This window comes from Mustela putorius, unplaced genomic scaffold (assembly GCF_011764305.1).
Source record: "Mustela putorius furo isolate JIRA1106 unplaced genomic scaffold, ASM1176430v1.1 tig00003987_pilon_pilon_pilon, whole genome shotgun sequence".
Taxonomy (NCBI): Eukaryota; Metazoa; Chordata; class Mammalia; order Carnivora; family Mustelidae; genus Mustela; species Mustela putorius.
In genome coordinates, this window is record NW_025422126.1 from 6,176,633 (window position 1) to 6,192,854 (window position 16,222).

Sequence of the window (16,222 nt, forward strand, 5' to 3'; positions counted from 1 at the left end):
TAGGCGAGGACAGAAAGGAAGGTGAAGGCAGGGGTTGCAGACAGCTCTTCCAAGCGTGTTGCCATGCAGGCATGCTGAGAAATGGCGTAGGAGATGGAGGAGATGTTGGGGCCCAGGAATTTTTAGGTGTGAACTATTACTGCACACTCGTGGAAGGAGGAGCAGTCCACAGGATAGGAGAGACAGGAGATAGTTATTGGAGCCAGGTCATTGGACAGATGAAGACAGCATTATATTAATCTACTTGGGGCTTCACCTTCCAAGTGAAGGGCAAGATTCCAGCAGAGAAAGGTCATTGGCAGATAAGGCATTGCTTGATACACTTCCTTTTCTCCCTCCTTCCTCCTAGGTCCAGCGTAGGTGGATTCAAAGGTTTCTCCTAGGAAGCCCGTCCCAGCCATCTTAGGGCCAGAGGCCTTGAAGCTGGGTGGGGCTGGGTGGGGTTGGGTAGGGAATGCTCCTCCCCCATCCCCCCCCAAACTTTTATGCAACCTCCAATATCAACAAAAATCAGTTGGTGTCGCGCACCACAGACACGCTCCGCCGAGAAGCCGCTGGAGCCATCAGAGGAGCCAGCATGGTGAAGTTTGCACCGCTGTTCCTGCCGTGGGAGCGCAGGCTGCAGACCTTCATGGTCCTGCAGTGGGTCTTCTCCTTCCTGGCCCTGGGTAAGGCGAGCTGGTAAGGGGGCTGGGAGGTCATGGACACCTGCTACTCCAGGTGCACAAGTGTATTGATGGTGGAAAGACATTCACCCTAATGGGGACTTTGCTGCTCTCAGAGCTCTCAGAGCATGGGGATAGCAGGGTGTGGTAGAAGCCATTGTGTGTGGCTTTGGACAGGTTACTGAGTTTCTAGCTTAGTATGAGGACAGAGACCCTGCCTCAGGCTGCCTGGTGGTGGTGTGTGGAAGAACCTAGGTGATTATGGAAAAGTTCCAGGGTCTGTAGGGCTTCTCAGAAGGAACGGATTTCCTGCCTTCCTTTCAGAGAGGAGGAAACAGACTGGTGGGTAGGGAAAGAGAAGGGAACAGGGAAAGAATAGGAGTGTGAGGGAAGGTAGACTGCCAGGGGACTGGGGCATGAGGGAGGGTCCGAGGTGAGCCTGGTTCAGAGTCTGGCTGGGCAACCCAGCCCCTGACCTCTGCAAGTCTCTAATTCTAATCAGCTGGGGAAGGGCAATATCACTGCCTAGCTGGTAGAGCTGTTGTAGGATGAAGTGAGGAATGTGCTTGTTTTGCCCAGCGCACACTGGGCTGGACCCCTGGGCTGGGGTCCCGTGGGAAGTATGCTTAGGTCCCCCTCCCCACCCCATGCCCACCACAATCACACTGATGGTGACCAGGTGGCCCAGACTCCACACTGCCGAAGGGAACTCTTTTGAGGAGGGCGGGCGACAGAGCAGGGGAAGAGAGTGACGGGGGAGGGGTAGGGGGTGCCAGGGGGCGGGGGTTGGTTCCTATGCCAGTGTAGACAGTTCCTATTTCTTAGTTCCTATGCCAGCACCAGACAGTGTAGGCTGTGCTTCCCTGGGGGCTGGTCTTCAGCCTGTGCACGGATGCCACTATCCAGGTGTTACAGTCCGGGAATCCTCTGTACCGCCTGGTCACCAGCATCACACACACACACACCCAGGTGCTCCCTCAGAACCCCCTCGCAGTTCTGCCACTGAAGGATTCACCCCCAGCAAAGCAGGCCCCCAGCACCCTGTTTCCCTTATGATTCATCTGTGTCTCTCTCCCAAGGGTTCTTAAACATTTTAAACAGCCCTGGCAGAGAAACAAAATCACTTAACTGCCCAAGGTTGTAGGTCTGGAGTCCTGGGTTCCTTCTACAGCCAAAAGAAGAAAGGGAAGGAGGGGCAGAGAGAGGAGAAGGGCAGATGGTGTGGGAGGAGGTGTGTATAAGAGGCTAAGAGGCTGGTGGAGACAGCCTGGGAAGGAGGCCTAACAGGATTGACTGCAAGTCTGCGGGATCCTGGACAAAGGTCGCTTGGGGGCCTAGAGGTAAGCTGTGGCCTGGGGATCCCAGAGGGTAAGGTTCATCAGGCCCAGCATGCCTTCTGTGATCTTGGGGCCCTGGAGTGTGTTTGAACATTCTGTCCCCGCACCCCACCCGGCCTTGGTCCCCCAGCCCTGCGAGCCCGGGCCATAGGAGCCTGGGAATATCAGGAGCAGCCCAGAGAGGTCTAGTAGCTCCAGGCCTGGAGGACTAGAAGGAGGAAGGCTGGGAAAAGGGATGTGGGCCCCCTGGTTCTGGGAGTAGGAGGTTTTACCCTATCCCTCATCCTGGGAGCAAAGGGGAGCCTTGGAAGGGCTTAAGGTAGGGGAGATCCACTCTGGGTGCTGAAGTTCCCTGTGGCTGCAGGGGAGGTATGTACTGTGTTTTGAGTGTGGGGGGATGGGCTATGGCAGGGAGCCGTCCCAGTCCCCATCAGGGGCCACCACACTATGGCACATGGCCGAATCCTGCCCACTGACCGCTTTTGTATTTGTACAGTTTATGAGCTAAGTTTACATTTTCAAGGGGTTGTATTTTAAATGGTTAGGGACCTATGTAATATTATCCATGTTGGGTCTTGAACCCCAAAGTCTAAAATATTGACCACCTGTTCCTTTAGGAAAAAGACTGCCAAGTCTGGTCTAGTGAGGCTGGCAGAGGATGGGGAGATGTGGCCCCATTGGGGAGCTGTTCAGGAGATGGGGGCCACGGGGCAGATTGAAAGGCCCTTGGTCCATGGACAGAGGACTGGATGAACAAGAACAACACGTGGTCGGCACCCACGAGAGAGTAGCATTTGGCTCCAAAAGGGAAGGGAATTCTGACACGCAGGGCAGCACGGATGGCATGAGCAGGCCGCTGTGGCATCATGTGAAGTGACACAAGCCAGTCACCAAAAGACCAACACTTGACGATTCTACGAGCTTCCTAGAACAGTCCCTTTTGTAGAGCCGGAAAAACAAATGGTGGCCGGTAGGGGCTGGGGGAGGGGGCTCGGAGTCAGAGGTTCAAATTTGGGAGGGGGAGGGGAGAGAGGGGGGGAGGTTTCTGGGAGATGGTGGTAGTGAGGGCTACACAGGGAATGGACTTACTGCCTCTGAACTGTGCTTAAAAATGGTTAAGGTGATACGTTTTATGTTAATGCGCCTTTTATCGCAGTAACAATTTAAAACACACAGTGCCCCAAATGGGGACCCTGTTAGCTTTCTGAGGGCAGGACTCTGTGTCTGTCCTTCAAGGCCGCCCACTAGCACCTGGCCCGTCAGAGCTGCTCTGTGTAAAGTGAACACGTGTGAGCCCCGAGTGAGCTATGTGGTCTGCCTTAGGAGCTCTACCACTGTTTGGACTGGGTCAAGGTCCCCTCCACCAAGAAACCTGCCAGGAATGACACACCCAACTACCGTCCTTTCCAGTAGAATATACAACTGAAAGCTGCCTTTCTTTAAGAGAATGAGTTTATGGTGTTGAGTGGAGGAAAGGGGGTAGGGAAGGAGCCATATTCTCTAGCGGTGTTCTTTCCATCAGCATCAGATTAGGGATGGCCCACAGACCCGCTGACCCTGAAATGAAGCTGGGATTAGCCTATGGCAAGGGATTCGGACCTGCAGGTCAGAGGGAGAGCTCCTCACTGGGACTTGTCCTAGCCCAGCCCTGCTACACCCCTGAGCATCGGCCAGCCAGGGGTTTGGCCTCTTTCTCCTTCCCTCTTTACTGGGAAAGGGCACTGTGGGAAGGAGGAATCAGCATGCGCAAAAGCTAAGGGACTAAAGGAGTTCAGGGAGCTGTAAGAACCGCAGTTAGTGTGGCCAGAGCACTGGGGGTGCAAGTGGGTGAGGAGGTGGGTAGGGCCAGTCAGCTCCTCCCAGGGTTACAGGAAAGCCAGGGCAGGGCTTTAAAGAGAGGAAGACCTGGCCAGATTGATCTGTGGAAAGATGGGGCAGAGGGTGGGCAGAAAGAGTGTCCCCGTTTTCTCTGAGGTTCCCAAAAATGGAAACCAGAAACGGATAATCCAGTCAGTCCTGAAGCAGGCATTTACTGAGTACCTGGGGAGTGCAGACTACAGAGGGAGGGAGGTGGGACGGGGTGGTGGGGTGGTGGTATGGAGGGAGTGGGGGGTTGGGGAGGGAGGAGGCCAGAGTGAACAAGGGAGACAGGACAGCGGGAACTATGAATTTTGAAGTTGGACCTATGTAGGTTCCAGTCTCCTCCAAGCAAGACACTGGCGGGTACATTTCCTCCTTGAAGGCGTGGGAAGCTGAGCTCTTCCTCCCGGGGCCACAGGCTGGACGGGATGGTGCTGCTAGTGCGGGGCATAGGGGCGACTCAGTGTGGACGTCTCACCTCCTTCCTCTCAGACCCCTGATAGCTCTTGCTTTTCTCCCCAGCCCAGATCTGCATTGTGGTCTTCATAGGCCTCCTGTTCACAAGATTCTGGTTAGTCAGTGTCCTGTATGCGACCTGGTGGTATCTGGACTGGGACAAGCCATTGCAGGGGGGCAGGCCCATCCAAGCCCTAAGGCGCTGCTTCCTGTGGAAGTACATGAGGGACTATTTCCCCATCTCGGTGAGTACTGGCACTGGTGGGGATGGGGTTGGGGGGGGAAGTGCCACCCAGGCTGTGGGGAGCAGAATGCTGGGCTGGGTGGGAGGGGCCAGAGCTTACACCACTGTGGGGCCTGGGGAAGAGTCCCGCTTTGTTCTGGCTGTCATTTCCCAGGGTTGGGGAAGCTCTGTGGGCACACACATATATCCTACAGGTGTAACCCCTCAGCGGCCAGGGAGGGGGTGAAGGTAATAAGCTCAAGGTCCCAAGAGACCATCGAGCCCCACCCTTTATCAGAGTGGGGAGAATGACACCCCGAGAGGGACAAAGGTGTGACCAACTCCACACAACAAGTTCTGGTTTTGAGGCGTGTGCATGAACTATGGGGGAAGGGGCAGAGGAGAGAGAGCCCTGAACTGGTTCTTAGTTCTATCCTGCCCTATCTCCAGATTGCTGGGTGTCCTTGAGCAAAACCTTGCCCATTCTGAGCCTCAGTTTCCCCAGATATCTAGAAAGCAGACTGACCCCTCCCCCCCATGCACGTTTGAACCTCTCACTCTGACTCAGGGCATCTCATTGTGGATACTTGACCCTGGACTCAAACTCAGTCCGGAGTAAAGCGGACCCTCAGATTTTCGTGAACAGAGCCGCTGCCTCCTTTACCAAATGCCAGGCAGACAATCCTGGGACTTGAGTGGCTGGGCAGGGCTGGCGTATTGGCTGGATGGGACAGGGTGGGCAGGCAGTGGGGAACACAGAGAGGTGCCAGGCAGGGAAAGCTGGCTGTCCCCTAGAAACGGTAGAAGAAAGGCATAAAATGCGGCCTCTGGAGCAGGACAGACTAGGCTCTAATGCCAGCGCCGCCTCAGCCTGTGGTGCCCTTGGGGGAGTTTCATAGCCTCTCTCAGCCTCAGTGTTCTCATATGTAATGTGCAGATGATGCCACACACGTCACTGAGTTGGGCGGATTTGCTGAGCCAGCAGGAACTCACCATGTAGGTTGGCAGGACACTAGGTGCTAGTATTACATGACCGAGTCAGTGGGGAGCATGGAGACACGTGCACGTGACTGTGGTTGGGGGGAGGGCTCTGACAGCCCAGAGCCCAGCTGCTCTGACCTTCACACCTGCCTGGCTTCTCCCATCCTGGAGCTCCACCTCTTCCCACCCCTCCTGGCGTTAGGTCCCTAGCTGGCAAAGGGGGAGGGAGTGGAGGACACAGATTCCTGGGCACTCAGCAGTGGATTCAGGGCTCCTGCCTGACTCCCTTTTGAGAGTCCTGGGGCCTGGCGAGGACTTGGGGAAGCTGGGCAAGAGCTGGGGTACGAAGCCCCAAGCTCCACAGTGAGCAGGCCTCCTGGGCAAAGGGCAAGGGTGGCATGGGCAGGGCCGGGCAGTAGGGCATCACGCTGGGGGCTGGGAAGAGGGCAGGAAGTTGAGTGGCAGAGAATTCCACACTCGTGAGGGGTGCTTCTTGTGGAAGGGTAGAGTGAATGAGCAGCCGCTGAACTAACCCAGGAGTCCATGTTGGGGGAGGACTTCTCCCCATATTTGCTTCTGGGATCTTGTCCACAAAGACAAACAGGGTCTGCGCCTATCCTATCCACTGCCCTTCCTGATCCTCCCCTAGCCAGACACTACTGGCCCTGGTGGGACACTGCCCTGATGATCTGCCTCAGTCCTTTGTGTAGTGTTTCTGGATTGATGCCCACTGAGGGCCTGTTGCATCCCCCTGCAGAGGGCAGGCAGTACCACCACATTGCCAGCAGAGGGCGAGATAGCATGCACTTGACTTTGCCAATCCTAGGCTGGGAGCCTGCAGGGTTGGGGAACAGGCCACAGATCCCCTTCCCCACCTCTTCCCAGAAGACCCTCCCACTCTTCCACACACTTTTACGGCCCCGCCCCGCTGGGATCTTGAGAGGGGCGGAAGGTAGGTAACTCTCCCGCACACACTGACAGAATTCTGTTTTCCCTTGTAAAATGCATATAGATTTCCGAGATTCTTCTATCAGTTCTTAGGTTGATTTTATGAACTAGCATCTACGGATGGAATTCCAAGCAGAATTAGGAAACTCTCTGGGCCTTGCAGCTTTCTGAACTCATGCTACAGGCTTCTAAAGAGCTGATGGTGAAGAATCAGGTGATGGGTTTCCCATAGGAGACACTGATCCCACCTCATGCTGAAGGCCAGCCCCAGAGCTAGGTTCCCCCAGGGAAGATTTCATCCTCCTGGAGTCAACACTGTCTCCACAGGCCAAGGCATGAGAAGGGTGGACTGCTGTGGCCTGGTGTCAGGAAATGCTGCAGGCCTGGGGAAGCACAGGATACCTCTCCTCCCACACCTGGGACCTCCCTCTGTTCCTCACAGCCCTGTGGACGTCACTGGGGACTTCAGGCCCTCCCTCCCCTCCCTCCCACCCCCCCTCCCACCCCCCACCAAGAATACTGGGGGCTCTTAGCCTGAGTCAGAAGAAGGTGGGTAGCCAGCCGCCTGCCCAGGACATATCTGCAGCGTGCACTTGGACGGAGTAACACTTGATCCTGTGAGGGCTCCTTTCATCACAGGAGGGCTCTGCCTGGAAGAAGGTCTTCCTTTGCACTGAGCTGTGCCTGTCCTGACCACCCACCCTGCCCCAGGGGCCCTGCCTCTGCCTTGGGCACAGCTGTTCTCTCAGCCCTCTGGCTGCCCTGCAGGGAGGGAGCCTCCTTCCTGCTCAGTTCCTCTTCTTGCTGTCCCTCCCCAGCCAGCAGCTCTCAGGAGGCTTTCTGTGCATAGACATTTGGGGCTAAATGATGGATGTGGGGGTGGCTTCATCCCTGGCCTCTACCCACTAGTAACACTCCCCTCCACCAGGTATGACAACCAAAAACGGCTGCAGACATTACATGTCCCCTGGTGGGCTCAGGGAACTGACCCTGGTTGAGAACTGCTCTGGGGCCCAGGGTCTGACTCCAAAACTCCTCCCCCACTAGCTACCTGAATCTTGACCAGTCACTCTTTATCTGGACTCTGCTACAGTCTATCCTGCACACAGCAATCAGGATAGTCCATGCCACAACAGCTGTGACTCTCGTGACACCTAAAAATGAAATCTAATTTTTGACCAGCCTGCAGGTCCCTGGACCCCGGACCCCCTGCTCATGCCTCACCTTCCCCCTTTGCCTTTCAAGTTCTCCAGGAGTGAGCTGTGTTCCCTGGGCTGGCACCCTTCCTGGAAGTGCTTCCTTTCACATTAACCCCTACCGTGTTTCACCTGGGGACTCCTCCTGCAAGGTGGCAGAGCCTGCAGGAGCCAGGCCACCTGTGTTAAAGTGTTGCCTCTGCCACTTTACTAGCTATGTGACCCAGAAGCAGTTAATTAACCTCGTGCCTCGGTTTCTTCATCTGTAAAATAGGGATGTTGTCACCACTACGTCCCTGGCAGCATGAACAGAAGATGGCTCGTCAGTATACTGACGGGAGGTGCTGGGAATGGGTACCACCTGGGGCAGTCCTTCCAGCTATCCATGCTTAGCACATCTGTATTAAACTCTAAGACATTCTTTTTTTTTTTTTCTTTCTTAAAGTAGTCTCCACGCCCCGTGTGGAGCCCAACACGGGACATGAACTCATGTCCCTGAGATCAAGACCCAAGCTGATATGTCAAGAGTTGGGGGACTGAGCCACCCAGGCATCCCTCTAAGATATCCTTAATGGTAAAGCAGCAGTATTTTATGTACCACTAAGAAAAAAATCCCTCCGGAGGAATCATCAAATGCATTTTGAGAACATAATGTTAAGATGCAAAGGAATGGTGTATCTTAGAATTGAGGAGATACAGCTGCAGATGTCAGTGGGTGTCTGTTCTGTGAGCCTGTGAGTGCAAGAGGGAGAGGGCAGGAGTGAGGGGGTCTGAAGCCCATCTTGATGGCATACCAAGGCTGCCAGGGCCAGGTAGAATACCCAAGCCTTTTCCTTCCATCTAGCTATGATGGGAGGAGACAGGAAAGGACTGGAGTACCTACACACACACACACACACACACACACACACACACATGGCCAAAGGCCTGAAGCTGGAAGGGATTCCTTTGTTGTAAAGGGGGTGACTCTAAAACTTTGATATATATCGTAATCCTATGGGAAATCTGCCACAAATCAGATGCCCCAAGGCCGGAGCCAGAATACTGAATCAGACCTTGCTTGCCCTGCATTTTTAAACTGCCAAGTAATCGAGGTATATAAAAGGTCATGAACAGGTTCTCCAGGGCCAGGTCTTGGAGCCGGGAGGAGCAGGCTGCTGGTGCAGGAAGCGCCTTCTCCTGAGAGCCCTGGACATTCCAAGTTTGACTAGAAAGGAAATGGCCCCTGAGACAGTCCTGAGTCTCGGGATGTCTCTCTGGTTCTGCAACAAAGGCTCTCTCAGGTGCTCTCAGCAGGAGACAGTAGAACTGAGCTCAGGTCTTCTGTGTATGGGCAGGTCGCTTACCCCCCTCCGCACCTCAGTTTTGCTCAGCTGTCAAATGGGGGCTCTCACACTGCAGCCCCCCTCCTTAGGGCCACGGTTAAACAAGCTGGTGGCGTGGGTGCTTTGTGAGCCATAAAGGAGCCATCAGGACAGTGGCGGTCACCGCCAAGCGTGTGAGAGGGCACAAGGGCGGTTGTTGAGAGATGGGCCTGGGGAGACAGCGGGACAGTGATGGCCCCGTCAGTGCACACATTTGCACACGCACACATCAGTGCCCGGGCAGATACTGGCACGCGTGCCTAGACACAGGCCCTCATTCACCAGGGTATTTCTCTATATGCAAAGGCTTCTTTATTAAGGATTATCATTCTTTCATTCATTTGTTCATTTATACATTCATTGCTCATTCAAAATAGGCAATATGTTCTTGTTCAAAATTCCAAAGGGACGAGGGGGTACGTGGGTGAAAAGTCCCCGCCCCAGAGGCCACTAGGACCACTAGTGTTTGGTGTGTCTGCAAATGAACAAGTGCATGTCCCCTTTCCCAGTACAGTAAGTGACACTCTGCCCACGTTGACTTGCCCTATGCTTTGTCCTAACCAGTAACTGGGGCTGTCTTCCCCTGCCGGGCCAGGGAGATCTTGCTCCTACCTCCCTAGGGCTGCCCTGTGCCCACTGTATGGATGTTGTGAGAATTTGCTTCAGTGGGCCCTGTTGATGGGCACTGGAGGGGGTGCTGAGGTTTGGATAGTACCAAAAAAATGATGCTTCAGTTAGTAATCTCGTCCATGTGTCATTTTACACAACGACACAGCCAAAATTAAATACAGTGCTGAAATTCCTCAGCAGTGGAGTTGCTAGGGTAAAAGGTCAGTCCTGCTTTTAGGTATTCAGCTATTGCGCAATTGCCTTTCCAGGGCTTGTGCAAAATTGCCTTCCTGCTGGCTGAGGAAGAATTCGTGGGCCTGTGGGTCAGTGTGGGGAGCCAGGTGTGTTTGTAGAGGAACATGCCAGATGGGTTCCCAAGCAAGCGCCTTTCCCACTGAGGTTAACTAGAGGTTTCTCTCTTCTGGCTTTAGCTTCACCTCTAATAAGTTCCCCTGTGGGAGCAGAGACCTTTGTCCTCGTGTGGGAGGCAGTGGTCTCTCCAGCTGTGGTCCCTGTAGGTTTCTCCAATGATCAGTGGGTAACTGGGGGCCATACTGGGCAGGGTGGGGGGATTGCGGAAAACAAGTCCAGGTGAAGTGCTGGAGAATCTGGGGTTGGTCGGCCTGGATGGGGGCAGTTGGCTCATATCCCTGTCGCTGCCCCCAGGTCCCTCCAGGCTGCTCTGAGGACAGGCAGCCAGGCCTCTGGGACCCCAAAGGTGGCAGCAAGAATCCTCAGGGAGCCACCCGTTGCAAGTTTTAGCTTGATGACAGGACGAACTTTCACCATGGCAAAGCTGACTGGAGGCAGAAAGGGCTGCAGACTGCTGTGGGAACTGGGCAGTTCCATCAGGGGCTTTGGGCATGGCCCAGGGGCTTCTGGGGCCTTCAGACTCTTGATGGCTGTGGCTCCTGAAGTGCAGGGCAGTGTAAAAGGTGGGCCTGCGGTTCCTGGCAGGGTGGTGGAAGGATTGCCCCCTACCACCACCTAGTCTCTGCCCGCAGCTATAGTCTGCACCCTGGACCACGGAGCAGCCTGTCCAGGAATGGGCAGGCCAAGAGCAGCATCTGTTAGCTCAGTTCCTGCCCTTCCACCCTCATTCTGCTATACCTGGGAGCAGCTAAAGACAGCAGCTCTCCTCTCCCAGGCCATCTGTGATGGCTGGTGGTCTCTACCTCCTGCTCCATGCTGCAGACATGACCAGACCTTGGCAAGTTGCTTGCTAGCAGACAACAATGGTTGAGGGGCAATGAGGGTCTGGTGTAGGGGAGCAGGGAGCCCCAGGGAGACACTTGCATTGTACAGAAGGTAGATAAGCCTTCTGGCTGCGTGCTCTTCCAACCACTACTGCTAAGATAGCAAGATTGCAATGCTCACTCCCAGGTCTTAAGTACCCATTTTTCTTACACTGAGTTTTGTTAAACTGGGGCTCTTCCAGCATGGTGGCACTCCCGTGTGTCCCTTTGATGCCTTCAAATGATACCTGGTCCTGTAGTAATCTTGGTAATTTCAGGGTACTGCACACCAGGGCTTCTTAGCAGCCCTGGGTGGTAGGCAGGTCAGGGCTAAATGTCCCCATTTTACAGATGGAGAGCCTGAGAGGGAAGCAGTTTGTCCAGAGTCAGCCATGAATATGAGAGGGTGTCCCTGGGTGCATTCACATACCGTATCTCAGTATTCCTAAGAAACTGAGCCTCAGAGATGGAGAGCGGCTTGCCCAAGGTCACCCTGATGAGTGGCATGGTCAGGATTGGCACACAGGTCCCGCTCCAGCTCACCGGGTTGCTGTCCTTGCAGCTGGTCAAGACTGCTGAGTTGGACCCCTCCCGGAACTACCTTGCAGGCTTCCACCCCCACGGGGTCCTGGCAGCCGGAGCCTTTGTCAACCTGTGCACAGACAGCACGGGGTTCCCTTCGCTCTTCCCAGGCATCCGCCCCCATCTGATGATGCTGAGCCTGTGGTTCCGGGCCCCTTTCTTCAGGGATTACATCATGTCGGGGGGTGAGTCTTTATACCCATGGGTAGCCCAGGAGGATGAGGCCGGAGACAAGGGACGAGGCAGCTTAGGGAGGGGAGGGCTGCCAGCACTTCCATACTTCTTGCAAGTGCGTGTGCAATGGGAGAAGTAGCTAGACCCAAAGAAGTACTCTGCACAGCCGCGAGCCAGGAGAGGACTCAGTTCCAGTCCTCAGGGGACGCCCAACTGGAGGCAGTGGGGTGGGGACCCGGGCCTCTGCGGCTACTTTTGGTGGTCTCTCTCTCCTGTCTCACCCACACCACCATCCCTGCCCACTTCCCTATACCTGAGCACCCTCTTCTCTCCCTAGGGCTGGTCACGTCGGACAAGGAGAGCGCTGCTCACATTCTGAGCAGGAAGGAAGGTGGCAATCTGCTGGCCATTATTGTAGGGGGTGCCCAGGAGGCCCTGAACGCCAGGCCGGGAGCCTTCACGCTGTTGCTCCGGAACCGCAAAGGCTTCGTCAGGCTCGCCTTGATGCATGGGTATCTGGGGAGAGGGCTCTTGGCTCCAGGGGAGATTTGCAAGGGTTAGATTTTGGTGGGAAGACAGCAGAGATTAAGTGGCTTGTATTTTGGCAGGGAGATTCTCAGTCTGTTTACAACAAAGATGAAATTTTGGTGAGAGATGTACTATGGCATGCCCACATACCAGAGAAGATTGCAGAAGGGAGGCTTGGTGATCAAAGGCACTAAGTAGGAAGGGACATGTCTGCCCAAAGCTGGTACAAGATCTGACATCTGTGGATCTGGGAGGATGGAGTGTGGGGCATATCACAGAACTCTTCTACTTAGAAGCATCTTTGAAAAACACAAGCTATCTGGGGCCAGAGAGATTTCTCTGCAAAGCTCACGGATGTTTTCTATCTGGGAGGGCTCTGAAACATTCTGGTCTGTCTGTCCCTTACAACTGGGAGATTGTGGCCCTGAGAGGGGCCAGGATCTGCCCAAGGTCAGAAAGCAAAGCTATGGCAGGGCTGGGAGACAACCCAGGCCTCTGACTGCTGACGCAGGGCTCCATCCTCTGCTCTAATTCCCGGTCGCTGGGTCCCTGCAGGAAGCTAGCTGGGGCCTCCTCTGAGACCTTCCACGCATATCCTCTCCTGTCTCTCTCCAGGGCACCTCTGGTGCCGATCTTCTCTTTCGGGGAGAATGAACTCTTTGACCAGGTCGAGAACTGCCCTGGCTCCTGGTTGCGCTGGATCCAGAACCGGCTGCAGAAGATCATGGGCATCTCCCTCCCACTCTTCCATGGCCGTGGTGTCTTCCAGTACAGCTTTGGTCTCATACCCTATCGCCAGCCCATCACCACTGTGGGTGAGCCACGAGCCAGCCTGGCCCGGGGGGTGGGGTGGGGGGTGGGGAGCTACAGGGAAAGAGGCCTGGGCTCCGGGCTGCAAGGGGACATGGAGACAGGTCAGACACATCCTTGCCCTCCTGGGGCTCATATTCTAGACGGGGAAACACACTTAGGAGACCAGGAAACAGACACTGCTTATCAGTTGAGCAGGTAAGCCTGATAGAAGGCGCTCTGGGATGGGAACTGAAACAGGCACAAGGAACAATAGTCACCACGGATTACAGAGTGGCTGCTGTGTGCCCGGCAGGGTCCCTACTGTGCAGCAGTTCGATCTGCCTTAACGACCTTCAAGACAGGGACTACCATCCCCCTTTCACTAATGGTAAACTGAGGCTCTGAGAAGTTAAGTAACTTCCAAAAGAACACTCTGCCTTTGAGTAACAAGGATGAGGATCGGATCAGGATTTATTTGACTTTTTATGTTTCTAGAGAAGAAGGTTTAATTCTGACCCAAAGGATCTCCTCAGGCTTACTGGAGAGGATGGGTACAAGAAAAGGGCATTCCAAGTCTATTAGAATTGTGTGTAGAGTAGGAAATGCTACACTTGGATTAGAACCTGAGGGATTATCCCATAAATAATGGGCATGAGCTCTCGTCCATGGACTCAGCACTATCTTTTTCAGCTCTTGGGACTCTTTTTCAGCTCTTGGGACTCCTCATTTGCTTTCTTCTTGGATCCCAGCTAGATCCCTCTGACGAAGCCTATAGAGGAAGGTTCGTCTTTTTCCATCTGTTTATTTGCTAGTTGAGCACAGACTTGGTGTACCCCTACACCATGACTTTCCCTGTGTATTGTGGCAATATTTTCAAGAGTGTTAATACTCCTGCTGCCCCCAGACCTATTGCCAAGAGAAGGCCGGGGAGCGATTATCCCAACCAAAGAGGTCACTTAGGGCTTCCCTGGAAGAGGCCAGATGGAGAGAGAAGGAGGAGGAAGAGCTGTGTGGGCTGTGGGCCCACCTCGTCCTAGATCTACAGGTACCTCTGATCATGACATGTTGGGCTCCCAGAACCCTGTGGAGCATATCCCCAGGATTTGAAAACTGGAATGGGATTCTTCCGTGCTGTGTGACTTGAACAAGTTGCTTAGCCTCTCTGAGCCTCATTACACCACCTGTCAACAGGGGTAAGAGTTTCTGTTCCCATAGGATTGTTACAGGGATTAAAGAAGATGATGCGTGGCAAGCGCCTGGTGCATTCCTGGTGCGTTTCATGGCATGTGGCAATGCTCACTGGTGTTGTTACTATATCAGAATCTTGGAGTTACCATAACATCTTAGAAGCCATCACCCAACACAGGGTTGAAAGGGATGGCAGTGAGAGCATTTTGTGCCGGGATGCTGTGGGGTAGGGCTCCTGCAGCCCCATGGTTCCTGCTCCAGACCAACACCCACACTTGTGCCTTGCAGTGGGAAAGCCCATTGAGGTGCAGAAGACACCATACCCCTCACAGGAGGAGGTGGACAAGCTGCACCAGCGCTATATCAGGGAGCTGTGTGACCTCTTTGAAGCCCACAAGCTGAAGTACAATATCCCCGTGGACCAACACTTGGAGTTCTGCTGAGTGCCTCCCCAGAAGGCAGGATTGGCGTTAGGAGCCCAGTGGAAGGTGCTATGATCTAAGAAGGCTTCCTGGAGGCATCTATTGAACATACCTTCACAGCCTTCCCAGACCTCTGCAAATCCAACCACACCAGGCCCCAAGTCCCAGCCAGTGTGCGGGAGGGGACACCAGGCTCTGGAGTTGGTGATTTTCACCCCTGCTGCGAAACCCCCTGCCAGCCTCCCTCTCCTTGGCCTGCCCCTCATTGAATGGGAGAGACTGCTGGAAGAGAGGGATTTCTGAGGTCTCGGTCCCCTGTTGTCATGTCACTCAAGGGACAGAGAAAGAGAGGGGCCACTCTCACCTGGTTTTTCTTCCTTGACCTTGAGTTTCCTTGACCTTGTATAATGGCACAAAAGAAGCACATGCTCCAGCCCCATCTCCTACAAACTCCCTCATCCCACACCCTGGATGTCTCCGCCCCTCCCTCCCTGTGCCAGAGAGGAGGGGTGGCCTTGCAGTCTCTTTGCTCATGCTAAGCACCTGTGCATTTCTGGGTCCTCAGAGCTATAGACTGGCAGCCACAGGGCTGAAAAGGTGGAGAAGGAGAACTGTGCTCTGTCACTGCTGTATGGTGCTGGGCAGCCTTCTTCGCCCTCCTCCTGAGCCTCAGTTTCCCTGACTGACTAAGATGAACCCTGAGACTCAGCTGGAGAGCTCATCCATTGTTATTTCAGCCCTGGCCTTGGCACAGAAGGGTGGGGGGAGGGTCTCCGTAAACATCAGTTCAACAGATGAAAGGATTCTGTTTTAGCCTTCTTCTGTTCCTCCTCATTCCTCGACAAAGAGGGCTCATCAAAGCCTCTCTTTGGACCCCCACTCTGGCCCTGTGGCCCTACAGCCACACCTCTACTGACAGGGCTAGAGAACACCATGTTGACTGATCCTTCCTGATCCATCAGCCCCAACCTTACCAGCCCCGGTCCTGATCTGCTGAGCAAGGAAGATGAGAGGCTGTGTTAAGATACAGAGCAGATCGACACTGAGAAGAAAGACCAGCCACCAGGAGTGTATGTTTCTGTGTGTCTGCAGGGTGGGTGACATGGGGACAGATGCCCTGATGAGAAGATTCTGGATTCCTAGGTTTGGGACATATGTCAGCAGTGAAGGTCAGGATGGCCAGTGGGAACTGTCCTCGTGACTTCCCCTTCCCCTCCAGCAGGGAAGCAACATCCTTTCTCTCCAGGAACAAATAATACCCATAACTACAGCAGTAGGGACATCTGAGAGTTGTAAACTTGGGTTTAAATCCTGGCTCATCCCTTCTTCGGTGACTCTGGGCAATTCATGTCATTTCCGAACCTCAATTTTGCCATTTGAGGAATAAAGACTACCATACCCATCTCTGGTGTTGTGAGCATAGTAAGATAATATTTTAAATGTGTAAGTCACCCCATGTCATGTCTGGAATGGTGTGGAATATGGGTAAATTGGGATTCAAGTGATAAAGTTACGCCATGTCTCAGGAAGGTGCCTGGTAGCTGATGAGGCAATATGCCAGAAGGGCCACAACAAGGGAAGTGGGAACAAAGAGTGGTGGGGTTCAGGAGAGGGAGTGATGATTTCAGAGGAGGAAGTGGAGGAGGTGACAAATGGGCAGGG

General features: G+C 54.2%; 1 protein-coding gene across 1 annotated transcript; it reads left to right on the forward strand.

Annotated features, from left to right (window-relative positions):
• Nucleotides 1-530: 530 nt before the first annotated feature.
• MOGAT2 (monoacylglycerol O-acyltransferase 2) lies at nucleotides 531-15,962 on the forward strand. The gene is made up of 6 exons (XM_004768010.2): nucleotides 531-668; nucleotides 4,385-4,563; nucleotides 11,437-11,641; nucleotides 11,968-12,142; nucleotides 12,774-12,973; nucleotides 14,427-15,962. Exons 1-6 carry the CDS (start codon nucleotides 578-580, stop codon nucleotides 14,579-14,581), a joined length of 1,005 nt encoding a protein of 334 aa, XP_004768067.1. The 5' UTR covers nucleotides 531-577; the 3' UTR covers nucleotides 14,582-15,962.
• The last annotated feature ends 260 nt before the right edge of the window (nucleotides 15,963-16,222 follow it).

Excerpts from the sequence above, each read along its gene's own strand:
- MOGAT2 (XM_004768010.2), top strand. The coding sequence starts at position 578 with ATGGTGAAGTTTGCACCGCTGTTCCTGCCGTGGGAGCGCAGGCTGCAG. Across the intron at positions 4,564-11,436 it reads GGGACTATTTCCCCATCTCG|CTGGTCAAGACTGCTGAGTT; the intron begins GTGAGTACTGGC and ends CTGTCCTTGCAG. Across the intron at positions 12,143-12,773 it reads AGGCTCGCCTTGATGCATGG|GGCACCTCTGGTGCCGATCT; the intron begins GTATCTGGGGAG and ends GTCTCTCTCCAG.